The sequence below is a fragment of the Rhea americana genome, unplaced genomic scaffold, assembly GCF_003343005.1.
Source record: "Rhea americana isolate MKP2758 unplaced genomic scaffold, rheAme1 scaffold_28, whole genome shotgun sequence".
Taxonomy (NCBI): Eukaryota; Metazoa; Chordata; class Aves; order Rheiformes; family Rheidae; genus Rhea; species Rhea americana.
This window is the reverse complement of record NW_028186401.1, coordinates 928,912-955,573: the sequence shown is the minus strand read 5'-3', so window position 1 is coordinate 955,573 and position 26,662 is coordinate 928,912. Positions and strand designations below refer to the sequence as shown.

At 41.7% G+C, this 26,662-nt stretch overlaps 1 protein-coding gene across 3 annotated transcripts in view; it reads right to left on the bottom strand.

Annotated features, from left to right (window-relative positions):
- Positions 1 to 26,662, bottom strand: part of CERS3 (ceramide synthase 3) — a 45,843-nt gene that overhangs the window by 13,372 nt on the left and 5,809 nt on the right. For 2 of the 3 annotated variants that reach the window (XM_085308605.1, XM_085308606.1), the window contains 9 exons: positions 21,154 to 21,336; positions 19,460 to 19,577; positions 17,731 to 17,849; positions 14,012 to 14,069; positions 13,060 to 13,110; positions 11,824 to 11,916; positions 11,398 to 11,526; positions 9,706 to 9,812; positions 8,139 to 8,295 (listed from right to left, as the gene is read on the bottom strand). In XM_085308605.1, coding sequence (XP_085164731.1) covers positions 8,139 to 8,295; positions 9,706 to 9,812; positions 11,398 to 11,526; positions 11,824 to 11,916; positions 13,060 to 13,110; positions 14,012 to 14,069; positions 17,731 to 17,849; positions 19,460 to 19,577; positions 21,154 to 21,335 — 1,014 coding nt within the window. In that variant the 5' untranslated portion in view covers position 21,336. Of the gene's footprint in view, positions 1 to 8,138; positions 8,296 to 9,705; positions 9,813 to 11,397; positions 11,527 to 11,823; positions 11,917 to 13,059; positions 13,111 to 14,011; positions 14,070 to 17,730; positions 17,850 to 19,459; positions 19,578 to 21,153; positions 21,337 to 26,420; positions 26,438 to 26,662 lie in introns of those variants that run through there. The other variant, XM_085308608.1, reaches the window with a different exon arrangement.

The following is a 26,662-nucleotide window of genomic DNA, read 5'->3' as shown; positions in this document are numbered from 1 at the left end:
TGCTGGATTAGGAGCTTTACCTATGCACTGCTGAGGTCAGCTTTGACTTCAAACCCTCGCTAACGGTAGGACTCCCGAGTGCCCCAGGGTGCACGCAGCGGCTTTCTCTATTTTGCCTATCGCTCTGAATACCAGCCAGCAAACCTCGTATTCTTTTATGCTTTCTTCTGCCTGCTTCTTACCCCTCCTCCCCCAGACACATTTGGCAGGATAAAGTAGGACATGTAGCCAGGCTTTGGGCTTAACGAGATTGCTGCAGCAGAATAGGAAATATGCAGATGAAAGAAAGTCATAACAGGAAGTAATTTCCCTTTACTAGGGCATGAGCCTTCACGCTGCTGACTGGGCTGGCTAGCTCCCATCTCCAGGCTATTAAAAAGCTGATGTCCCAAAGGCAATAATTTGAATCAACTGGGAAGGTTCCCAGATAGACTGGTTTTCATCTCTACGAGGGAAAACTTTCGTTTGTCCCATTTTGTTCCCCTAATAAGCCATCCTCATGAGAAAATCCACTACAAATATATATCCATTSAGAATCAACAAATTCAGCTTCTCCACAAACCATCTTTCTTTAAAATGGGGGAAAGGCAACCCACACTAATTTGGCTCAATCTGATTTGTGCTAGCACTAAAGCTTTATCCAGGGAACTCAAATTCTGAAGTGTGCCATCAATGAGCACTAGCCTTTGCCAGCCTAGAAAGTCATCCCAAAATTGCCAAGAAATCTTTTCAACAACTCCTCTGTCCTACGCAGTCATTAAAATGGGAACCAACTAGATTGCCATTATTCTCTAAAATACATTATTCCTGTTAAGAGGACGACTTGGAATTAAGGCAAGCCCATCTCTCTGGTCCGTTGTATCAACACCCTGGTTGCCACCGGCATACTACCAATTTGACAAGAAAAGACAAAACTTGCGTGTCTCTAGTTTGGGAAACAAAATGCTGACCCCTGTGTAACTCCCATGGAATGGCATTTTGCTGAAATGGACAACTTCTTGCTGAATGTGTTAGTTCTCATTAAACTTCATGTTCTGATTGTAAATGTCCTGAGAATATTCTCTACTGCTTTTTTTCTTTTTTTAAAAAAAAGGCAGCTGAAAGTCTGACTTTTTAGGAGTCAGGTAAGCTGCTGTGCATGCCAAAACTGCATATACATTTCATTTCATGCTTTGTTTTTGCATCCCAGTAATTGCACAGTGCCTAGAAGCACAGCACTGTTGTGTGCGATCCAGGTCACGCGATAACCCTTCACAGCTGAAGTTAAAATTTTGAGTTTATTAGCTGGCAGCTATCAAATTCGGTTCACCTATGGCATCTCCAGCCACACCGAACAGCACACAACTCAAGTGCACCAACACTGTTTTCAATTTTATTTGCTCCCAAAGAGTTTTAAAATGTAATCTTCTTAGAGGTTGTTCTACTTTCATGTTATGTAGAGTTTCCTTGACCCATAGTTTAGAAATAAGATTTCTGTCTAAGATTAAATAGTTCAAGTTACTGTACTGCTCAGTGAGAGAGTCAGTGCTGCCTCCGCTGCCCGAACAGCCGGGTGTTCGCAGTCGAAGCGCTCTCGGGGGAACGAAGGCTGAAGAGTGTCACCTAAGAAAGGTGAACTAGGAGATTCTTAGCACTGTGGATCCGCCGTGTAATTCTAAAGGATGTGAAGGTTAACTCTAAAGGTAACTAAGGAGAGTAAAGGAACTGCCAGGTGGTTTAAATCTGTCATACAGAAATCTGCACTGCCACTGGAAAACATTTAAGGACCTGCACACCAAAAATAAAAAATTGAAAACCATTGCTTTAAATTATGTGCTCTGGGCCTCCGCTTGGTGAGCAAGAAAACACTCACTCGGGTCAGCACTGAAATTCCATACTCCCAGCGCCCATGTGGTTACAAAATAAATATGACATTCAAATGAATTATTAGAAATAAAAGTAGCTTGATGCAAACAGATCAAGCATCAAAAGGAAAGGGGATGAAAGAATAAAAGGATTCCAGACTGGGCCCGAGGAAGAAAGGTTCTGCAGAAGTCGATTGAGGTGGGTCTGAATAGCTTCAGCCTAAATTCAGCTAAAGGCATCTACCCAGGGCAGGTAGCACAGCCTCTGGGAACTGTATAAACTTAATTGAAAATCTTGCACAAAGGGTTTTAGCAAGTCTCTAAAGTGGTAAATTCACAATAACTTAGGTCAAATAGAAAGACCCATAGGGCAACACTTCTGCAGGTGTAAAGAAGCATTACTCTTCAGTGTAAGGGGTGAGGGCGTGTTTTAYGAGAGCAAACTGTGCCTGTGTCCCGAAGGACTTTCAAACATAAGCCTCRTCTACACATTAATACTGAAACATCTTAAGGATGCAGTCCATGGGCACACTTTTGGGAATCCAGTTTTTTAGTATATGCTATTTTGATGCAGAAAAGGAAATAACTGGTTTAAGGAGTCTTTATATGGCTAACCACTTTCATGGCAAGGACTGTCCTGGCAAGCCACAATCAGTAAACAAGCAAAAAAGAAAAAAATTTGGCAGAGTTATGACAGTACAAGAGCAATCTTCAGACAAAACAAAATGCTGAAGTAAAAGAATGAGTSCTGGATGGGGCAGAAGTATCACAGCATGTACTTCACAGCTCCTATTTCAACTCTAAAATAGTATTTTCTTATCATTTTCAGCTATCCATACTCTATCATTAGTCATTCTCTGAATGCTAACTCCCACTGTTCCCTCAGGATTTTAGGCTGAATAAGGAACGAATAAACTATGAGCAAGGACGTGCCTAACTGAAGTCTTTAAAAAAAAATGTTTACTTAGTCCAAAATATCAAAGGAATCTTGCAAATATGGAGGTGATGCCAGTCAGTTTTCAAAGCAAACAGCAAGTTTAAAAGCACGACCTACAGAGCTGCAGGACCCCWCGGGTATTTCCTCTTCCAGGAAAAGGAAAGAACCAAGGTGAGTTAAACAGAACAGGGCTGATRACTCCTAAATCTTAGCCACCATTAGGAAGAAGCTCATTGTCTTGCTTGCAGACAGCCTGATGTCAACAAAATAATTAGAAGAACAATTAAATGAGAAGAACAATGAAATGAGCAGGAAAACATACTCTCGGTCGCATTACAGAACTGTTAAAAACTGCCGTTACCTTCTGTGATTGATGGACTTTGCATCAGCCCTAAAGTATCTGAGTCATGTGGACATCATGCCCATTTCCTACAACTTATACATATTTTTCAAGATTTAAAGCACCGCAGTCTAAAAAAATCTTAACTCAATGAGTAATAGTTTTAACATATATTCTACATCTTAATTTGCCATAATAATGTGGCTATAAGCTGCTGTCATTCGCTCCCTCTTTCTGACCTTGGAAATAAAATGTTTAATCTCCATGGGATTTTCCTGGAGAGATATTTTAAATCAGTGCATATGTACATACTTCTCTATATGTTTTTTCAATTTTCCTAAAATATTCTCATATGTGCAGACATGATGACTAGACATGTTTCGGTGGTGCTTGAAACTTGATACAAGCGGGCAATTTAACCATGTAATTGAACAATATTACAGAAACACACGGAGTCTCCTAGCAACTAAAGGCCTTGGACAGCAAGATGGCAGCCAGCGGCTTAACATTGCAATTGCCTGACCTAGCTTGAAAAGAAATTACCCTGAAAAAAGTCCTTCCTCCTCTTGCAGCAGCACAGCCGATCTAGGGTAAACGGCTCCAGGCCTGACCCTGAAGGGCTCTTCTTACAGATGTGTGCCCTACTCACAAATAGTGTCACGAAATGGCCTGTGAGAAAGGAGTCAAATCCTAACGTACCTTATTCAGGTGGGTTTGGTTTTGTACAGAAGTAAGAGCAATGCTTGCTTGGAAAATAATGCAATACTTCTGCTCCCTCAAATTTTCCCCCATAGCAAACAAAGAGGTATAAAGAATGCAAAGTTAAAGCAAAGTAGCTGCAAGTGTCACTCAGCTTGAGGCGAGAGATTTCGGCGGCGCAGGGATCCTTCCTGTGCAGGCCCCAAGGAAACGCGACTCAGAGGGACAGAGCAAGAGCCTCTCCTCCCGTCTTCCCTTTCTGCCTTGTTTTTGTTTGCCTCTGGCTGTGGTTTTTGGGAGGAGGGAGATTGCAAGGTTTTTAGTCCAAGCTGGTTTTCATTCAAGCAAGTCAGCTGAGCAATTACTCCAGAGAGACCAAGGATATTTTTCCCTGTCAGCGCAGAGGGGAGGCGACAGCCAAGACGTAGCGTTTTGGGGGTGTATAGGACGGGCTGGAGAGCTGCGCTCTCTCCGTTACGTTCCCTGCTGACTCCCAGACGTCACAGATGACCCAGAAAGTCCTTTAACCCGTGCTTCAGCAAGGGACAACATCACTTCCCATGGAGAATAAGTGCACTGAAGTCCAYTGACTTTTCGACAGTATGGTGACAGGGCCAGAAGGGGAGACGCTGGCCCGGAAGGACCGCAGGCTGCTGCGCTGCAGCGCCTGTCTCGGGGGACCTGCCAGCACATACAGCTCAGGACACTGAAACAGTCCCTTACGCTCCTGCTGTGCTCAGAGCTTCCGCAGGGCTCATAAACAACATCAGTCCCTATTCCCAGTTACATCACAACTTTGTTTTCCCRTCTGAAGTAGCTAACTGTTGCTTCAAGAAAAAAATGTCAAAAATTGCCTGTTTTCTGAATGAAAGCTTTAAAGTCTTGGGCACAGAAACAAAATCCTCCTAATATGAGGGYGATGGGTTACTGGTATTCCACTAAAACAGCTATTTGTGTGGAGTATGTCTGTAATAAATGTGTTGGTATAAAAATGCTGCCTTGCAAACACCATTCTTTTCAACATTGCCTTTACAGCTCTGGAGGCACTGGCTGCTTTCACAGCCAAGTTTGCCACTGCTATGGAAAACAGGCTGCACATGCAAGCCAGCTGAAGTCATGCAGACTGAAAAGGGCTAGGACTGCTGCTGCTACCACTGTAAAAATGTTATTTGGAAACCATCTTCTCAGAGAACTGTATAAGGAATCAAAAATCCACGGTAAGGATGCAGGCTCGGTGCTTTTCCAATTTTTTACAATGACTAATACAAAAAAGCTCTAATCTCAAAATAAAGCATTTCTGCCCCTTACAAAGCCATGACAGAATGGCCTTATATAGCTGGCCGAATAACGTCCTCTTCACCACTGTATCTGAATACATTTTTGCAATGCACTCTCATAACTTCAACCAGTGTGGATGGGAAACTGTGCCAATGCCCTCCTCTTCCTCAGCTGCAAAGCAGGCGGGAGCTCTCTCTTGATTTCATCAAGAAACAGTCGTGTGAAAAGAGCCACCCTTATCACAGGCTCTGCATACAGTGAACACTTGTTCCACGTGTACAGAATAGATATCCCTCCTRTTTTCATGGTATTTCATTTTATCAGTCTACTCACCCCTACCTTTGACTTCTCAAATACAATCAGAAATTTTTCCAAGCATTTCCAGGTTTGTGAGTCACATGGAATTTGTTTTCTTCCCCTTTCTGAACTTTTGGTCTTGTTCTGGCTATATCCATTGTCATATCTGGTTCTTCCACTGACCTGCGTGTGCTTTTTGTGGAATTTCCACATCCACGATCATGTCTCCGCACAGAGTACAAATCTTTCTGTACTAAAGTSAATCTAATATCTTCAGTCCGAGTGGCTGACGTACCTTTTCTCTCCTCTTTTTTAACTTCTTTTAAAAGAAATATGCTTATTTCTCAAACAATTTGCATCTTTAGTGACATCTTACAAGATTGGATGTTAAACATAAATAGGAACTTGGTCAACGGGGCTACTTTTGACAAAATACCCTGACAGCTGATATTTTGACAACAATGAGCTAAAACAGATGTCAAACAGAAATTCTGTCAAATTATAGTGAAATACATAGAATATAGATACACACACCAGCTCAGCACAGAGACAATGCCACAACCTAAAGTGAAAACGAGGAGAGGCAAAACACTCGATAACACTCGATAAACCTGTCCAGGAACGACTTTGCAATTAATTTGAGAGAGCTAAGCAATGCAGGAAAAGCACATACTTTTTGGTGTAGAGAAAAACATAGAAATAAGTAGTTTTACAAGCAGAAGAAAGCAAGCCATTTTTCCTACAGATTTGTCCCTTACGTTGAACTGTCTGCTGTCTAACAAGGGTTGAGTTTGTAACTGCAGTCTTCCTTTAGGGGAGACGCCGGGTCTCTCTATGCTATCTAGTTGTCTTTTTTTCATAAGGCTTGTAGGAACCAAATARCCCCACCGAATGCGGTTGAGATTGACCAGTAAGATCCAGCAGATATATAACTTGACTGCATGAGTTTCGGTGAGAAGTCAAGTTTAAATAAAGCAGAAAACAAAACAACAACAAAAAATCATTCTTTAAAGTACCTAATCAAGCAAGAAACTTCTCATTCAGATCCATGTCAAACTCATGAAGCAAATTCAGTAGRGAAAAGGAGGGAGAAACAAAAGCACAGACGGTCCCAACCATCATCTTTTGGGGAACGAACAATACTGCTTGGCACATGGTTACTGCAATACGAGAGCCCGAGGAAYAGCCACTCCGGTCGCTGGGCCAGGCTACCCTGAATCAGCCATTTCATCCCTCAGCAATCCTTCGCCTTAGTCAGGCCTCCTCATCAAAGCAAATCTGGGCCTAAAGGACTGTGAGCTACTATTTGCAGTTCATGGCTGTGACATATAAAAAAATCAGCAAGAAAGCTAAAGTGAAAGCTTTGGTTTCAAGCAGCATCTTTTAGAAAGATCAGGTCTGCTGAGCAGAACTGCTCATATTGCTTGAAATTAATAAAAGAATGAAGGATACGGGAGTACGTGGCCTGCAGAACAAGCTTGGCTCAAAAACTGCCTTGCCAGTTGTTTAGCAATGAGAGTTCAAAACAAAGATATTTGACCTGTTTCTTTTTCATCTGTGCAGTGAAATCCAGGATAACTGGCTGCTGCTTTAGGGCCTCACCTATACCATCAAAATCAGCAGCAGTCTCTCTATCAGCTTCAAAGAGGCTTGGGTCAGGCCATTATTGCTATGATAGGGTCCATGCCTGGGTGACAAGGTTGGGTATAACTGTATTTCTGCAAAGTTCACTGCTAGTTGTTTCCAGAATGTGAAGTATAGAATGGCGTCTGTTCTCAGTCAAATAATAATTAATATGGGTAGAAAGGAATATTTCCATTTCCCTAGGATACTTCAAAGCATTGACTGATTGAGATAACTTTTATGTTTTCTTGCCTCAATCCTCAAAATAGAAGTACTATTTTTCAATAGCACAACATAAGCTTCATCTTAAGCAGTAAAATATCCCTGTCAATGGTCATGCCAAATATTAAGACATTCTCTAAAGTCCTTTGCTAAACGCTGCTGATACCTTTACCTCTGCTACACCACACTGCACGCTTCATAACAAGACCTTGTGACACTGTTACTACTTCAGGCAATCAAACAAGACTTAGATGACAGCAAAATTGTCTTTACAGCTTTTTCCCACATAAATTTGCCGTACAGGGTGAAAGCAGCTTATGAGGCCTCAGACCTGTACTGTTTCTCCACTCCAGTTGAATACAACAGTATTTCCCTGTCTAGTAACAATACCAGACTGGCTTGGTTAGGTTCTCTTAATCCAAAAACACAGTGTGTAAGTATAGCTGAATTCAGATTTAGACATACCTGGAGAACTTTGACCACAAGTTTTCTGCAGCATTAAAAGATTTCACCCCTCTTCTTATTTTTTGTAATGTTCATAGAAGATCCACCGAGGAATAATTTCTGTCACTCTGAACACAGGATTTCGAGTTCTGCACCATCTTTGGGCTCCAGTTTTCAGGAGAGCTCACTTCCCATTTTTGTATCAGAGTAAGCCATCAGATACAGACAAAAGGCTCTAGCCAAAGTTCTGGTATCCTGACCTTACCATGACCTTACATGTGACAAGGGGAGGTAGAAAGGACACCTGAGCACATTTATACTTTCTAGATTACTATCAAAAATTCCAACCTGAAAGTTCAGGAAAACAGTAAGACATTCTGAGTAAATCTGCTAAACATACTAGTACCTGTTTTTGGCATCTCACATATTTTTCTGCAGAAGCGAGATTGCTTACCTTTAAGAAAATGAACCTTCTCAAAATCTTGAAAATTAAGTAACCCCAATATAAATGCAAGCCTTGAAGGATCAATAGCTGCCCGTTGAATAAAAAATAAGCTATGACAGGAGTCCTGGAATAGTATGTAGGCTGATACAATGTGGCACGAAGAATCCTAAAAAAACAAGAGTCACTGTTATTGTGCAAGATTCCTTCTCTGTGCTATTTATAATAATTTCTAGTTTCACATTCCACACTGATTAACTACATCCACAAAATATTAAAAAGCCCTGCAAAGATGACAGATTAATTAACAAACCTTGGTTTAACTAGATCATGCATCACAATTAAAATATAGACTTCACAAGATAAGAAATTTGGGTCTTGCATCAAAGTATTATAAATAAGGTTAGAAAAATCCCAGTTTTTTAAATCTTGAGCTCTGTGTGGTCTAGATATAATGCAGCTCAGAGGTTGTCTATACTGTCTTTTTCATGCAAATTCCCTCTAATCTGAAATCCACACTCTAGAGAAACTCCTACAAGCTTTTCAGCTGGACTCTTTGTTAATTAACATGTGTTTTGTCCATCTTGAGCCTTCACTTTTTCTATATTATTTGGGGCTCTTTTGAGCCCCTTTAATCTCATCACATTTTGCTTCCAAGCTCAAGAACTCAAGAACAAGAAACTCAGTGAAGCAAAATGATTGGAGATCACTTGTGTAGTTAATCAAAAAATAACAAGAGAGTAAAAGACATCAGCTTTTCTGAAAGAGAATACTACAGGAAATTAAAACCTTGTGTTGATCAATGTTCAGAACTATTAATTTAACCAGCTTGAGTCTCTACGGGTTTGTCCACATGCAGGGAGGGGCATGAAGGCAAGCTAGAGCAAATCAGTGAAACGGTGAATGTGAAACACATTAAACACTTTTTGAAAGTGAAACATGTTAAACAGTAAGCACACTAAGTACCCGTGTGTATACTCCAAAGCAGATTAAATCACAGCACTCTGAAGTCATGTGAGTATTTAATAAGTTCTAATTTGTGTGTGTTGACTTCATAGATTAATTGGTTCACCTTTTCTGAATGCTCCCCATGTAGGTAAATGAGGTGGGTTACTACCTAGAGACTAGCTAGAAAAAAAAGGGCACCACAAAAAATTAAATACAATCATATAGGACTTTAACTGTAGTTTGACTTTGCAGCTACTGCAGGAGGGATGGAATGAAAGGGACAGTGAATTCTCTTAGTTAAGTAGCTCAGTTTCCTTGGAAACACAGCAGCACATAGAATTTAACTACTTTGTGAAAATAAGTTAAATAATAAGTGAAAGTCCTTCCTAAGGTACCACATTTTCAAGAGATTCATTTTTAAACCATTTTTACTTTTAATTAAGTTTCTACTTTAAAGAAAACRACAGCTTTCATACACCCTGCTAGGGTGTATGATCACCAAGATCAATAATAATGAAAGCTCATCTTCTGCTCTTTAAAGCACAATTAGTTCATTTTTTTTTCCATCAAGACCAATAATTATCTCTCACTGGAAATGGGAATGAAATAAAAGCTTGTGACTTCTGCTTACCAGAAGGGAAACAGGATGATTCTTGTGATGAAGAATGTGATAGCAAAGATGATAAAGAGCATATTGCAGGTTTTCTCCCAGTGAGCATAATTAAACATTTTGGCTGCCTGCGTTAAATAAAAGTCATCAAACATATTACAAGTATTCTGTGAAATAAGTCTCTTTCTAGCATTTTCATAAACCAGAAGTCATCCTCCACCTAAAGAGAAAGAAAATTTCCTCCCTGTTGGATATGTAGAGCAACCATTTTACTCATACCTAATAAAGCAACATCAAAACAGATTCCTTGTTTACACCTCTCCTTTCATCTTAAATGAAAGGACTATATCAAAGGCCTAAAGAACAGATCTCTGATGAGAATACAAGAGTGCTGTGGAAACTCAAAGTGCTCTTAGAGAGAGAGGTTCATCCCTCTGTCTCCTAGCAGACTGGGAATGGGCTCCCAGCCATACCCACCAGCTCAGGAGCCGCCGTGGCCCACTGCACTCAGGCCTGCTAGCAACTCAACATCACAGACCCGTCTCTCTGCCTCCTACAGCCACTGCTTCCTCTTCCAGGAAGGCTGCAGATCCTTGCTGTGATTTCCRTCCCACTAGGAAGATCCTAATTACTGCTTCCCCCAGCTGAAACGTGCAATTCCCCTGCTCCGTTAAGAAGACACCCTGGCCAGCACGGGATGAACCAGCTGTTCTCAAGCCTGCACAAAGCTTCAGGCGCCAAGCCCAGCTCTTAAACAGCAGCTTTTCTTAATTTTCCCATACCCAGCTTAAGCATCCTTCTTGGTGCTGTCCCACCAGCTGTCAGTACAACCATTCGTGGGGCCACAGAATGAATCGGGTCACAAAACAGCTCAGAGTTAAAAGTACCCCAGCAAAAAATTGTGTATATGTATTTAACCTGCATCAGACCCACATGTAGCTGTTCCAGCACAACTGACAGAGTACCAGGAGCAGAAATGAGTAGTGAGAAACAGCAGCCTAGAAGGGCTGCTTGCACYGGCACTGCCTCCACCAGAGGTGATGAAATCGTGCCCTTAATCCTGGTGTTATAAACCTGGAATAACTCCGCTGAAGGAAACAAAGCGTGTGTTCTTCTTTGGAGAGGAACAAATGCATGTTTCTAGGAGCACAGAGCTGTCTGCAGAATAAGACGCTTCTTAATCTTAAAGTGTTTCTTAAGTGATATTTAGTGCAGGGATGGAGAAGAAGAGAGAAAAATGGAGAAACTTTTCTTCCACCAGTACCTGAGATACCTCATTCAGAAACAGTTTGAGTATCTCCACCCAGCACTGTATGATGTAGCCATATCCCTTGGACCAACACAGGAGTGTGAATGCTAACAAAATTAAGATGGTTTGAAGAAGTAGCCAAGCTTTTAGCTGTTAAATTTACTTGAGAATTGGTATCATGACAAAACGTTTGCAGGCTAGCCAAATCAGGCTAATTTTATCAGTGAAACAAGAATAACCCAGGGAGGCAGCAATATTTCCACCTCTTTTTTCATAATTGATTCTGTAGTGGAATATTAGCCTAAATTATCTAAATGWTCTTATCTTACAATTTATGACTGTGTGAAGCTGTGTCTCTGTGAGGATAGGGAGGGAACTTACAGAACTAATAGCAAAGAGATTAAAACGTCACAGAATATAACCTGGGCAATAAAAAAAAAGAAGAAAAAAGGGGGCAGGGTTACCTCAAGCCAGAAATCTGCAGTATCATGCACAAACATCACCAGTGTTCCAAGACGCACGTAATTGCCGCACCAAGAGCTGCTCATCAACCCGATGGCTGCCAAGTGATGAACAACGTGAGCCAGAAAATCCTGCGAAGAAGAGAAGCAAAGAGGTGGAGCCAAGCAAGGATGGCCCCTGAGGGTCTCCCTGGGATGCAGTGACCACCAAGGCTTGTCCCATGCAGCTGGGCACYGACAAGGTGGCCTAGCAGCCAGAGGTGCACAGATGGGTGCAACAGTGCCAGGGACAGGCTGATGCTGCCCTCATGTGGCTGCAACAAATCCAGTATCAGGACAGCAGTTACTCTTACAAACTTCGGTTTGGATTGCTTTTTTTTCTTTTCTTACAGACAGAGATTCTAGCCACCAACAAACATGCCCACTTGCCTTCCTTTTGTTGTCGATCCCAAGCGTGAATAAGAGAGACCAGTAAAAACTAATCTCAGCCATATAGTACCAATACTGGGATGGCAGCAAAGTCTGCAAAGAAGAAAACCACAGCTGACACAGAGAATAGCACAAGGTGAACGCCAAATGAAATTACTTCTTTTTTCCTTTCCTCTTTTTTTTTTTCCTTCTTCCTCTGCTGAGTCTTGCTTAAAAAATTAAACTAACTAAATCCATGTTCTGGGCTTCATTAAGGAGGCTGTTCTGGGAGCCAAATATTTTAACCTTTACTCAGACCAAAGTTTCAGTTTCTGCAGTTCCTCCCCCATCTCCAAATTTTAGCATGCTTTTTTCCTATGTTTTTGTTAGAGAACTACTTGCACAGTGCTCCTGCGTTTAATTACAAACAACTGCAAATAAACGAAGCCCTTCATTTTGATGAACAATTAGCATTTTAAACATTCACACATCTCAGTGACTAGGAAGTCACTACTTGCACTAAAATCCTATGTATCTGCCTAGGGAACAAGAGGGCTAGATACTGCCTTGGGAACAAGAGGGCTAGATACTGCCTTAAGCTTGGCTGCTAACTTGGTTCGATACCACGCCAGGGTGGTAGGGGTAGGTTTAGTTATCAGGTCCAGCAAGAGAAACTGGGGGAAAAAACAGCTGGAAGGCAAGTTTTTTTTTTTTCTTTTGGCCCCTGCTTAGGAAAGGGGTCAGGAGAAGGCAGTGTGATGGGACAGAGATATGTAAGAGCAGGAGGGAAGGGGCAGGGGTACAAAAAACTCCACCAGGGGACAAGAAGGTAGTTTGCTTGGAGTCTTCTGTTGGGGGACTGTTAGTAAAACATTCTAGGAAAACCCCATGAGGCTGCTCRGTGCCTCAAGCCCTCTGCATAGTGCCTCCAAACATCCTCGTGACTGCTGACAACTTAGGGTTTCTGCACTGAAATCTGAAATCCATAACGCACATAGGAACTGCTGTGGGCGACCGGATGGCTGGGATGGGTGCAAATCGTAGTTGTCTGACTGCAGGACTGAGCTGCAGAAGAGCCAGAGTATGGCAAAGTCCTATGGCAGTCAGCAGGAGGCACCGAGGCTGGGCAATGGCTTTGACCCAGCACCTCCTGATGGGGTATCTTCAGGAAGGGAGAAGAACTTCTTGGATCACTCCTTTCAACTGGGAAAGACTARGAATGCCTTGAGGCCAACAGCCTGATGCCAGGAAGCTCACCTGAAACGGGTAGCCAACCCACGCCTGCCATATGTCGTAAAACCAAGGTTTCTGGGGAAGACAAGATGATTTAGAAACTGATCAGCTGAGCAACAATAAGTCATCTTAACCCAAAACCCTCAATACTTTTTCTCCAACTGAAGCAGGCTAAAAGGTTGTATTCTTAACATCTTTGTTCTCCACTGATTTCTAAAGGGATCTCACATCTTGGATTTATTATATCAGCCCCAGCTTTTTGGCTTCTTTTCAGGACACCTGAAATGTTCCAGTTCATCATTTCATCATTTCACCATCCAAAACAGTGGGGGTGTGTTTTATTAGTGCAATTACTCAAGATATGTTGCCACAGTGATTAGATTTTGCTGTGTTTACCAGCCACATACACCACTGGTTCAGCACGATAAACAGTGTTTGGGAGAAGAGCTTGATGAATGCAGACATACTCCAAGCCGCTCTGCTGCTCAGGAGGAGCCTGAAGGACACCCCAGGCAGAGCTCACACAGTTACAGGGAACACTCTCTCTTTGCTGCTGAGTCAGAAGCTGGGAGTAGCTCCTCAATAAATACCTGCAAAACACATTGTTGTGATCCCCAAAAGCGCTGCCAGAAAAGTCTCATTAAAAAAAAGGGGGGGGGCCTAAAACATGGCCATGTGATATATAGGTGTTAACAAGGCATGTTATAAAACCGTCTACGTGACTCCCTAAAGCCTTCCTTAAAAATGCTGATTACTCACAAATTATTTTTTATCACAAAAGTTTAAGAGAAAATTTAAAATTCCAAGTAAAACCTAAGTGCACATTGCAGCCTATCATCTAGATTGCATACTTCATGGAGATTTGAATCCAGGAGACAACGAAGCCAGTGAGTCTTTCAATGGACTTGAAAAGGATCTAGAAACAGGTCCTCCATTAAAAATATAAGAATGTCAAATCTTTACAAAATTAACTTACATCATATAGAAATATAAGTCCAGCAATGGATGATGCAAAATAAAATGAAAATCGCCAGCTGCAAAATTAAAAAAGAATAAGAACAAAATATTATTTCTTCTTTGTAAATATTATCTTGAGCCAGAACTACAGCCAATCATTGTATATCACAGCCAATCTTCACATAAATACGTCCTCACACTCTCTATTAAATGTAGTTATCTATCAACTATATCTGAGTTATTAATATCCAACCACTTCTGTTTTGACTAACTGCCAAAAAAAAAATACAATTTTACATTATTACAGTATGGATATCTTGGTTGTGTTTTTTACAGTAAAATTCCAGCTAGAAACGAGCTGATMCAGGGAACAGCCATAGCGAATGTAAATCTGGTGCTCAGGGAATTTATTAGTGTTTGATAGCACCAGCCTTCCCTGCTGTATCCATCTTTTTCAAATATTCACCTCTGAAATATCTGAGCCCTCCGAAACTTTCACAACAACTACGGGGTAAGTTTGTGTGTTACTACAGAGGTCTGGATTAGCTGTAAACCTCAACCTTTGACCAGGCTTGATCTTAGCWTTTTGTGGTTTAAATGGATATCCATCAAGGCAGTTAAAACTTTCAGGTTTTCATCACTGATCCGGTAAAGAAAAAAAAAAGTTCCTATGTATCTTAGCAAATGAAAACTACATTGTTGCTCATGTATATCAGAGGAGRATGCTGTGATTTGAAACGAGCAGTCAACACTGCAAGGATTCCCGAGCCAGTGTGGGAGGTGTTGCCCCTGGGACTGGGTGCGGCTGGAGAATTCCCATCCTCTCCTCTGCCGGTGAGGGAAACTTCTTCCAATTAAACCTCCTCCTTGGCAGCCACCAGCCCAACCTTTCCCAGAGCAGCTCTCTGGGATCAGGAGGAAAATGCTGCCCATTTGCACACACTGACTGGTGAGCAACATGCACCTTGGACCTACTGGGAAAATGTTGTAGGATGAGAGGTCCCCAGGCTCCCGGAAAACTGATTTGCTAAACAGGGGGAGAGCAAGCCTTCCCAAGAACACCACTGTAGCTAGTATTAATGCACTGAGAGATGTATAAAAAATGATGATTATGGTCTTCGGCAAACGTTAATGACGTTTCATGTCAGAGGAGATGAGCCTGTCTGGTGAAAGCAGCCTCACTTTTCTGAGCCCTGCTTTGCCTGCAGGTGAGTGTCCCAGGCAAAAGAATGAGATGTGCAAAGAGTTAGCTTGCATTTCAAAGGGAAAAGCAAACAAGCAAGAAAGGGGGACATGGAATGGCAGAGGCTAGACAAGGAAATGTCTTATGCCTGCAGAGAAAACTGAGGAAATTATAAAATAGCCGCTTGATAAAGTGGTAATAAACAATCATGTTTTTCAACCTGAAGGTATTTTTCCTCGGACGATATGAAAATAACCTTTTATAACACCTACAGTGCAGATGGAAAACTTTAAAGATATATGGCAAAAATTAGCAGAGCAAATGGAGGGGGAGAGTGGAATCTACATGAAATGCTTGGCTCAGGGTTAACCAAGAGATATCAGGAAAATAATGCCATAGCCTGGGACTGCCTCTGCAGGGGCTGATTCTGCCTGCATGTGTCCTCGTATCTCAGGCAAGCAGGTCTAAGCAGTCCAGGGGACATAACAGAATGAACCTGAGTTCAGTGTTAAGCGTTTGCTTATGTGGTTTCCTGATCAGATCCAAAACACAGAGCACCTTGCAAGGCTGAACCATTAGTCCCCAGCCCYGCAAAGATATATTGACTGTGCTTAGCAATAAATACTGGTGCTTAATTGCCTTCAGATGAACTCATTAGACACGAAGTCTGCCAGAGCACTATCTCATTTTGCATTTAGCCGAGCTTCTTTATGAATTCAGTGAACAAAACTCAAAGCAAAATTCATCCAAATTCACTAAATTTTACCTGACAAATGGCTTTTTATCACTGAACATGTCCACTAGGGAGAGTATTGAACAACAACTATGTAGAAGGATTCTTCTAATTTAGTTTTGGGAATCTTTTCTGTTGAATTGAGTCTAACAAAAAAGAATTCAGTGGATGAAGTTAAAGGCTGGTAAGTCTTTTAAGGCAGGGAAGGTTTCATGCAAACGACTTTCCAAACCCCAGTATTGCTTAACTGAGAGCAGTAATAGCTTAAGTATGCTTTAGATCTGGCTCATCAGATTTTCCTTGTGATTCAGGAAAGCGATGTTGGAGATTCCAGGCTTTCAAAATGTCATAGCGCTCATAACATTGACTATTAAAGTGGAGTAACTCCKTTCCTCATTTGTTGCCTGGAGAATTATACCCAATTAAACTCATTGACAAAGAGCAGACCACAGTTCACAAATTGCACAAGAGAAACCTGCTTGTTTCATTCTCATTCAAGCTGCCAAGCAAGTTTTAATTTCAGTCTTTTGCCATGTATGACTAGAGCCATGCATCCATGGCAGGCAGGTCGTGTATGGATAGCAGAGAATCTTATTCTGATTTGCAAAACAAGGTTAATTGATCCAAAAAAACCAACAGCACCATTCCCCCACCCCCCCAACCCCCATGGATGTCAGTTCACCAAGACAGTTCACTCAACTCAGTCAGGCTTCAGAGTGTCACAGCTATAGCTATTGACTGGATTTATGCCCAATAGAGGACATCACAAAATCATTGCTGTATTGATTCACACTGAAAACAACCTTGATGAAGTACTCAGCTTGGAGCTTTGTGGCTGTACTTTTAACCTTCATTCCTGTGCTTAAAATAACCTWCACTAAAAGAGGTAAAATATTATAACCATGTGAATTTTTGCCAATATAACTATGTCAATCAAAACCCAAATACACAAGATACTAGGAAGGTGTTTTACGTTGGTACCRTTTATTTCAGCTTCCAAAAGCAATGAGCTGTATCATGTTAAAAGCTTTTATTAGTAAAACCCTGTCCAGTTTAGGATTTGGGGTTTGTACGAGGTTTTAGATAATGCTGGAATAATTATATAGTAAAATGTGTTAAGTACAAKAAAATTCTCAAACACTTATGAAAAATCAGACTCCTGAACACTTTTCTGGTTTTTGATTATACGCAGGAAGTTTTGAAACATTTTAAATATTCATTATAATCATTCAGAATTGTAGACTGGCCCTTTCACATTAGCGTATTTGAGTTCATGTTCCATACAGCTACCCAGTGTCCAAGCTGGGCCCTCTACTATTTAATTAGGATGCCATGATTGCTGCTCTTGAACAAACTCCTGCATGCATAATAGCATCCCAAGATGACAGTAGGGATACATATTTGAACAAGGGTGAATAAGCATTTTTTCCCCCCTACAACTCTTGGCACACAGAAAAACGTTTTCCTATGCTCTGCATATTTTCATTAAGTGCTGCATAGCAGGATCCTATGAATAAGTCCAATATTCCACAGAAAAGAAAACAGTAAAGTATTTTGGAGAGTTTTTTCCATTTTTAAGGAAGAGGAGAAACTGTTAACCTAACACTTGAAGTCACTGCATTTAGAGAAATACTAGTAGATCCTTTCAATCTGATTGAGAATCTTATGCACAAAATCAAAAACCCCAGTTGGGTAGACCCAGCTTTGTGGAATTGAGCCTCTTTGGAAGGGCAGCTCATCTCAGGCACCCAAGGACCTCAACCATTTTTTTTTTTTTCAAAACAAACCCACAATAAATAAAAAAGAAGCTGTCTCCTCTTACAAAGCCTCCTGGAATTTCCGAAGCACTGTTGGGATCTCAAGGTTTCGCCGTCTCCTGAACCACTTTTCCACCAAATGGACTGTACAGTTACACTTCTTGGCCAGACCTTGAATTTCTGACTGCAAAAAATGGAATAACGTTAGCAACAACATCTACCCAGACCTCATCTTCATTTACTTTGTATTTCATAGATTGGCTTCATACTGTTGTGAGGTCTGCATTTAAAAATATTACTAACGTTAACTATCTGTGAGAGTTTACCTTGCAGGCTTCCCGCTTTAATTTTCAAATGACATTCACAGAAGTCATGGATTTTCATGACACAATTGACTTTGATAATTAGAGCAGGCATGAAATGTACAGGTCTAAAAACTGTTCTATTTCCTTTCTGGTGACCTCTGATTATTTCAAAGATGCAACTTTTCTTGCCAGTCAAGAGATTTAGCTGGGGAGGATTTTGTCAAGTGCCATGTATTACACATTGGCATTAGGTGGGTAATGTCTTACCTAATTAATTATTAAATTATATTTAAGTGAGTCTTGCAGGTGAGATACTGGTGTGGAAATAAGATGAGCACTGCTGGGTAATACGGGGCATGTTAGTTACTATTTCTGAGGGAAGACCCAGACTGCCTCCTTTTTGCACCTGAAAAGAAATGAGGGCTGCAGTGGTTGTCTCTTAGCTTCCTCTGGCTCCTCTGTCTGGAAAGGCAGAGGACATGGTCTGCACAGGCTCAGCACACTCCGGGAAGCTCCTTCCCCAAAGGCTAGTGTGCAAATTGTGGGTGGCAGTGGTGCCACGTTCGCCGTGCTGAGTCCTCTGAGCTGGACAGCTCAAGGAGGCAAGCTCAGTCGTCTTACAGGCAAGGCAAAAAATGCTGCACTTCCCTCAGGCATMAGCCATCACCCAGCTGCCCTCATGCAGAAGGAGGACACAAAACAGAGACYGGGAGACTTGCCCAAGTAGAGAGGRGCTCGCTCGCGGACATGAGTTCATCTCTTCCTGACCGTGTCAGGCCAAAGATGCAGGAGGAGCATGTCAGGGAAAGAAACAGAAAGCAGAAGTCCTGTGCAATAGTCAATATCCCTCATTATTGGAAAACATATATTTATTTCCAAAAACTGCATAGGAATGCTATAATTGCTTGGTATTTTTGGTTACATAAGTGAACTTTTTGAGAGTGCGTTCACAGCATGGTTGGTATCTGTTTCTCATCAACAGCCAGGTTGCTTCATTAGCTGAGATGGTAAACGTTGACTTTTTTGGTTCAAATTTGAAAATCAGCAGCAAGGTAATGGAAAGATTGTTTGCTTTTCTTTCTCATGTAAGTCAGCATTAACTATGCAGTAATATAACAGATCAGAAGGCCTCCATTCTAGTGTGCTAATATTATTGCAATAAATGTGGCATCACTTTCCARCAACAGATGTCAGCTGATGTTTTTCCAGGCAGAATGAGTTAGAGATTGAGCACTGATCTTCATTGCAAATAATATTAACAACATAACCGAACAGCATGCCAGAATTTTAAATATCTTAAAAATAAAGATTTTCTATTTTGGATGCCATATACCCTGTCAGCAAGACAGCAGCATAAACTGAAATAAATTAAGTTATCTGTCAATCAGCTGGAACTTATCCCATGATGTCATTGCTGATAGCTGATTGAAACAGTAAGATCAGGGATCTTCCAAATCCAGAACTATTTTAAAGGAATGAAAATCCTTACTTGGGATGGATGTTTTGTGCATTCCCGGAAATAACTCTCTAGAACAGGATTAGGCTGTGGCTTCACACGTCTTACATTCTTTATACCTAATGCTTTTGCTAGAGGTATAGCAATATATCTGAAAAGACAGAGGAGGAAAAACTTTGAAAATACAACACAGTTACAAGATCTTAACTATTCTCATGCCAGGATCTTAAGTCTGAAACATTTTAATCTGCCATAGAATATGTAAAGCTGTGCRCTGTGACGGAAAGGAACCTCCCTCTAGATAACCCCAACAAGGAACCAYAGCTGATTAGCAGTTTCGCAAAAAGCAAACTCAAGGACTTAAATGTGCAGTCCTAAAATGCTACAAAACAAAAGGATAGAGCCCAGTTTGTGTGTTTTTTGTGCATTTCTCAGAGGGAGGCTGGAGCTAGGCAAAAGTTAGAGGAGAGTGAAATAAGAACAGACGCTCTCTCCATGTGAGCTGAAGGATTGCTACCAGGATGCTTTCTCCTAATGGCAGAGRGTCACAGGACTGCTGCCACCAGGTAAATCAGGTCCTGCTCGCCGCCTCCAGCATGCGGCACCTCCTCCAAGGCTCTTGTTCTCTCCCCGCTTTCTGCCACGAAGAGCTGCAAAGCAGGTTAACTGCTGCTCTTCCACTTGSGCAGGCTTTTCTGAAAAAGCCCCCTCATTCCTGTTGATAGCTGCGATTGATTCCTCATTACTCAGAACAGCGGTCACTTTTCCTCATTCACAGGCAAATTCATTGCAGGCCAAGTGCACGGGCTAATTATGCACTCAAGCAATTTCCAACAGCAGTGCAGGGAGACACAGCTGGGCAAGCATTTACTCAGGAGACACTGTGAATRTTTGCAAGCATATGATCCAGATTATTTTTGATCACTGACATGAATGATCTTATTTGGTTCTGTCTTAACTGTGTCCAACTTAAGACATTCCAAATTTCCTCATTCTAACCTGAAATAATCGTAAAAACACACTAATCACATTCTCTAGAGCAGAAAAAGAAAACAGTCAAGCAATAATAAACAAAAAAAAAAAGTCAAAGCACTGAAAAACTTCATGTGTGCATAGCTTTCTTCCGCAGAGCCAACCTCTGCCTGTCTCATAAGATTCCAGCTGCAGAAGCGAAGCAATCCGTCTTTCAGTGCCAAACTGAGGAAAAAGGAATCAGTATGACKAGAGCTGTGTAAAACGTTCACGTGAAACACTGAGATCCCTCCCCAGTGTGCTGAGATTTGTGACAGGCACACACCTGGGATTTATCAGCCTCACACAAGTGTTCTGGGAAAGCATCTAACGAAAGGAGAAGTTTGGTTTGGAGGATAGACAGCTCTACCCTTCCACCAAAAGAGTAAAGTGAAAGGCCAACCAGATGACAAACAGGAAGAATTCTCTCTCTAGTAAAAACAGAGAATTAGAAGTATCAAAATGCTGGTCCAAAAAAACCTTGACAGAAACGTTTTCTTAGCAGACTGGACCACAGCCACATGGTCCTAATAACAAAAGCATTTCCTAATTTTTCACCCACCAYTTTATCAATGCTAGATCTTTTTAGCTAACTACCAGCTAATGCTTCTGATGAAAGCATCTGACTACTGATTTAAAGACATCTTGATTTTTTTAAAAAAAATTAGCATTAATGAGAATTAACAGTAGCATAAAATTGCATGCATGTTTCTTACCTTTCACTGAAGAATCGAATAATCAGCAACACAAAAGCATATGGTATTGTGGCATATAACTGATGTGGTTTTGGAAAGACAAGGCCATCACGGTCTACAAAATGTGCCCATGAGACATTGGCAGGCATCCAGATATTCTCCCACCAGAACCAGCTGTTGAGCGTCTTTAATATGTGTGCCATGCTAAGCAAATAGAAAGGTAATTGAAAATTATTCCTGCTAGATTAAAAAGAAAATGCATGCAATAAAATACACAGAATCTTGTTATGTGTAGCAGTGGATCTGAGCTGGTCAGATCTCTCCAACAGACAAGCAAATTACAGACTTTTCAAGAAAGGCTTTGGTTCCCAGAGAATAAGCTCTCYGGGCACGCATGGGTTGCATTGGAATTACAGGCCCAGCAGAGGCCCTCTGCATTGCTTTCCTGGCAGAGAAGCCGCAGGGGCTGCAGAGGAAAGATGTCCAGGCGTCTCTAGACTAAGTCATTTGAAGCTGAACAGACCTGACCACGTAGCCCAGGAACAACGAATGAGTAACAGCAGCCATCAAGAAAGATCCCATGAAGGTGTGGAGTTGTGTTGGTTTTCTCCAAAAAGGCTTGACTGCAGGAAGTCGGAAACCTCTTGTACTGAGTGTGCAGGTGGGATTCCAACTCAGGGGAAGAGAAAATCATAAAGCTAATTCTTGCGCTGGTATAAACTGATGCAGAGCACTTTGAAATCTGCAGCATTGTCAACTCATGTTATCTGAAGCCCTTTCCCATGCAACGTACATGAAGGCAARTCCTTTGCTGTGGCAAGCAAAGGATGAGGGCCACCAGAGCGTCTTCCTCCTCACATCTCCCAGCTACTCAGAAAAAAMCCTACTGATAGACAGAGCTGGCAGAAAGCACTCAGGGGACGTCTGGCTYCATGGCTGGGATGCCGTCATTTACATGAAATTTAATAACTGGTCAAATCTTTTGTAACAATCATTAAYAATCTATCATATAAATACAAAGAAGATAATCAAGAGACTTGACCTCCTCTGGCTTGTGTTGAGTTTTCTGTTTCTAAATTACATACTGAGGGAGAGCAGAAAAGAGGTAAGAAGAYACCCCCTCACCCAGTCCTGTGATATCAAAGACATTCTTTTGCTGCTGAGTTACTCCTGCTTAATATGGTAGTGGTAATACCTTGATCTTGATTTTGCAAACACCACTGTGCACAAGAGTATAAAAATAATAATGCACAGTGAATTACATGGGGATTTCCAGGAACTACTGTGATTTAAGTGTGGCCAAGTCCTAGGCCAGAACAAAATGTCTAATATCAATTTTTGGAGGAGGGGAAGTTATTTTACTTACATCAAAACATTTCATTCTTATAAAAGAGTCTCATTTTCAGCTTTTATATTTTATATGATGTATTTAGAGCTTTCTATTATCCCTCATTTAGTTGTAAAGACTTTACAGAATAAACACATTATATACCCCATAAAAATATTTTAAAAGAAAATAAGAATAGAAGTCAATATAACRATTTCCAGAAGGTTGAAATAAGTAAATTTTCTGGAAATAAGTTGAAATAACATTTTTTCCTTAGTAAAGTTTCCTATAAAACAGAAAAGTTACAAGGAAATAACAGATTTCACTAAAACCTACTTTTCAATGAGAAAACAGTTAAGCCAGGAGAATTTCAAGCAAGTCTCCTCAGTGTCAGACTTTCCTATAGAGAGAGCTTACACTAAAACAAGGATGGAATGATAAGATTAAATCATGCTGAAGTGATGGCAAATTCGACCTTCTCACCCTTCCAGAAAGTCTTAGTGATCTCTCCGAGCTGACCAAGAACCAGGTAACTTTAGTTTTGTCTGCGTTCACACCTACTTATCACCCGCACGGATCAGGGCGCCCTACTTAGCGCGCTCGCAGAGGCTTTTCGGGTGCAGAGGCGGCGTGCTCCGAAGCCTGCGTTTAATCATTAGCTAGGAGCAATCGCTGCAGTCCGCACCGGGCTGTTTCCATTGAGGAGTGGGGCTTCACCTCACAGCAGGTTTGTGAAACTGTGACTTTATATCCAACCACCAGAGCTGCGTTAACAGACACTTTAAATCAATTTACTGGCCGTATACAGTAGTCAGTATTGAGATATGAGTAACTCAGCCATTTAATCTTTTTAAATGCAGAAAGGGGACAATAAAACCTACTGAATGGAGAGAGAGAGAGTGTGTGTGTGTGTGTGTGTGTGTGTGTGTGTGTGTGTATAAGCTAATGCAAAAATAAAGCAGGGAGAAGTCACAATTGTTCCTGTACTGAGACTTTTTATGCCAAGTTTTGGCCTAGAGCAATTTTTTTACTGCTGAATTATAAACTCCTGGAAATCAGGATTTATAACGGGGCTGCTAACAGACCCTTAACTACAGCTAGCAGGCGCCATGATAATGAAGCAGGGCTTTGAAACATGACATTTTAGGTCAGACATAAAGACTTGCAGACATTTTGCCTTGGAAGACCAGGAGGAGAGACTCATTACACAGTAGTGCTTCTTTTAATTTATTTTTATACACATATTTGTGTGTGTGTATAGCACATTTATATATAAAATCCGGGTGTGTTTGTAAGTGTGTATACACACACATGTAGTACATATGCACATATATATATATGTATATATAAATATACATATATATATATTTATATATATATATATATATAAAACTGTGCATCACAAACTATCACAAACCGTAACTGTAAAAAAAAAAAAAATAGGCCAGTCTATTATAACACAGTGTAAAGAGCTCTAACAGTTAGCCTACGGCAGGATGCACTGTGATTAAATATGCACGCAGCTTATTCAAACACTGGCAACACCCAGTTGTGTAAATATTAATATAAATTCTTGGGATCTAACCAATTCATCTTTCCTTCAGCGGATGAATGCCTACTGCAGTGTTGTTAGTAATGACCTTTTAGGTCATCAATGAATTCATTGACCTATCTATTAAGCAAAGCACATAAGCACATGCTTAATCTTAAAACTGAAAGGAATTCTGGGTCTTGGGATCTGATTCAAGGCCCACAGATTTCAGCTGAACTCCTTCCTTGCAGACACCTAACAGTCACGGAGAGCAGGGCTCTTCGAAACTGCCTCTTATCTAGGCTCCCGTATTTTTACTGGGTCTTGCCCAGCACACACGGGATCAGATCACCCCTAATGGATGCTGCCCAAGTTATTCTTAGAAATCTGTTGATGAAAGAGATTCCACAATGTCTGTCTGCAGCCTGTTCTTATGTTTCATTATCCTTAAACTGGATGTTTACCCTACATCCTACCCATGTCTCTGTTGCAGCAAATCAGGCTGTTCTCCTCAGCAATCATGGAGATCATCATCAATGAGGCTGTTTCGTATTGGGGCTGTTTTCCTGTCTCCTTTCGGCTTTGGCAGGCCTCAAGAGGATGTTCTTGGAGTGCCCGGATAGTAAAGGGATCTCTCCAAACACACCAGGGCAGCAGCAGCCCAAGTGTTTTACAGTTTCTGCTTCTACTCTCTGTGCTCCTAAGCACTCCACAGCTGTGGCTGTGTGATCAAACACTTACTCCTCCTCAGATCAGGAGATCCTGAAACATMCAGGAACTCCAGAAGTACTATTTCATAGCATACATCCTATACAAGCAGGGACCTTTAGTTCTTAGGCCACAGCTGTGGCCCTTCCAGCTCGCTAAGAAAAGCCTCCTGGAGTACACRCACACAGTATATCTTTTGCCTGTGTTAAAAGGAAGATGACAAGCGACAGAAGTCTTCCTCTTAGACAGTGCTGCTAGAGGCAATCAAGAATAGCTCACTACTCAGCTCTATTTATCATCTCCATCTCCACAGCCACATACTTGCTACTCTCTAGAAACCTTGCTTAAAATAAATATTGGAACTAAGTAACACTTTCAAGGATAATCCCATCYATTATCCCATCCCCATTGCCCAACAGGTTGTTTCAAAGCTCCCTCAGCATCACCGAAACAATAATCCAGCCCCATGGCTTGCTCAGCACATCTAGAGCAACCACTGCCCCCAGTGCTAATCCTCATTATCAGCTTTTCCACATTAGCACTTGATTGCTTCAGTTTACATTATTTGCTTTGAATACTTTTAGCCCTAAAGAATGACTGCATGAGTTGTGAAATGAGACGGCAGAGAACAGGAAAAAGCRATGGAGGGATGGATAGAGCGCGCTCTGCTCATTTGTTTCTAGCAAGCTGTAAAGTTTAGTGGGTTTTTTTGTTGTTTTTTTCTTTAGAAAAGCCACAGCTGCTTTTGCTGATCTTTCCTCCTTTCTGCTGATCACACAGCTGTGATCTGGCCTGGACRCACTGACTTGGGCCATCAGTGCTGCCACTCAGTTCTGCTTGCCCATCACCCACTRCCTGCCCAACGGCGGCAGCGGGACTTCGCAGACCCTGGGAACCCCTCAGCAGGCAGAGGCTGAGTGCCGGAGACTGCTCTCTTCTCCCAGACCACAACAGGTTAAAGGCACCTTGCCAGCACCATAGGAGAGAAAACTTCCCCATTACTGTTTGCACAGTATGTTTTGTGAAGAAAAAAGAATTTTTTTTTCTTTAAATCAGAGTGGCATAGGGTTCTGGCACATTATATGTAGACCAGCCTCAAGCACTTGCATATACTTTAAGTTACATTTGTCTACACTGCTTAGTTTTGCTTTTAACCCAAAGATACTTGGCAGCTTGTTAAATGCTAACAGGTTAGAATGACCGGCAAGCACAGTTTGGCTATGCAATTTTACACTGACGGAGAAAACCTGTTCTGAACACCCACAGTGCAAGAGGACTGACAAACAGGCAGAGGTCTTTCCTTCAGCTGCCCCTTCTGCCACTCAGGAACAGGGGCTGCAGGCAGCACGGTGTAGACAGGCATTTCCACAGAGAGTGCCTGAAACCTTGTTGGGAAATGGGAGAACCAGTTTCTTATTACTCACTTAAGGGAAGTGTATTTTGCAACAAGCTCGTTTTATGCTGCCAAGCAACTTTCGCCCCTGAAAAGCAAATGCCAGGACTGCAGCACTCAGGACACAGGCTCAGCTCCCCAGCACGCCGGTGTGAAACCAGAGCATGCATGCACTCACTTCACTCAGCAGCTTGTCACAACACATCCAGCATAACCCYGCTGGCCGTCAGTCCCGGTGCCGGGATCATGCCACCGATGCTGGCTGCCAAAGGAGGGCAACAGCTTTAGTTCGCCTCCTTTGTCACCAGCTGTCATCCCCCTGCACGTACACTACTTCCAACGAACTGGCTGCGGCTGCGAAGACCCAGTCTCTCCTCATCCGGGACCAGCTCTGACAAGAAACTTGAAAGCCTGCCTGGCACGAACCTCCGATTGCTCCCAGCGCTTTTTCAGAGCGTTTTTCTTAGAGCTCCTAAAAGAGCTGTGGAAACAGTGATGTGCGTTAGGTTCAGCAGCGGAGTGACCCATATTCTGCTAAACCCAGTGTGAAAAAAAACCCCGCTGCTTCTTC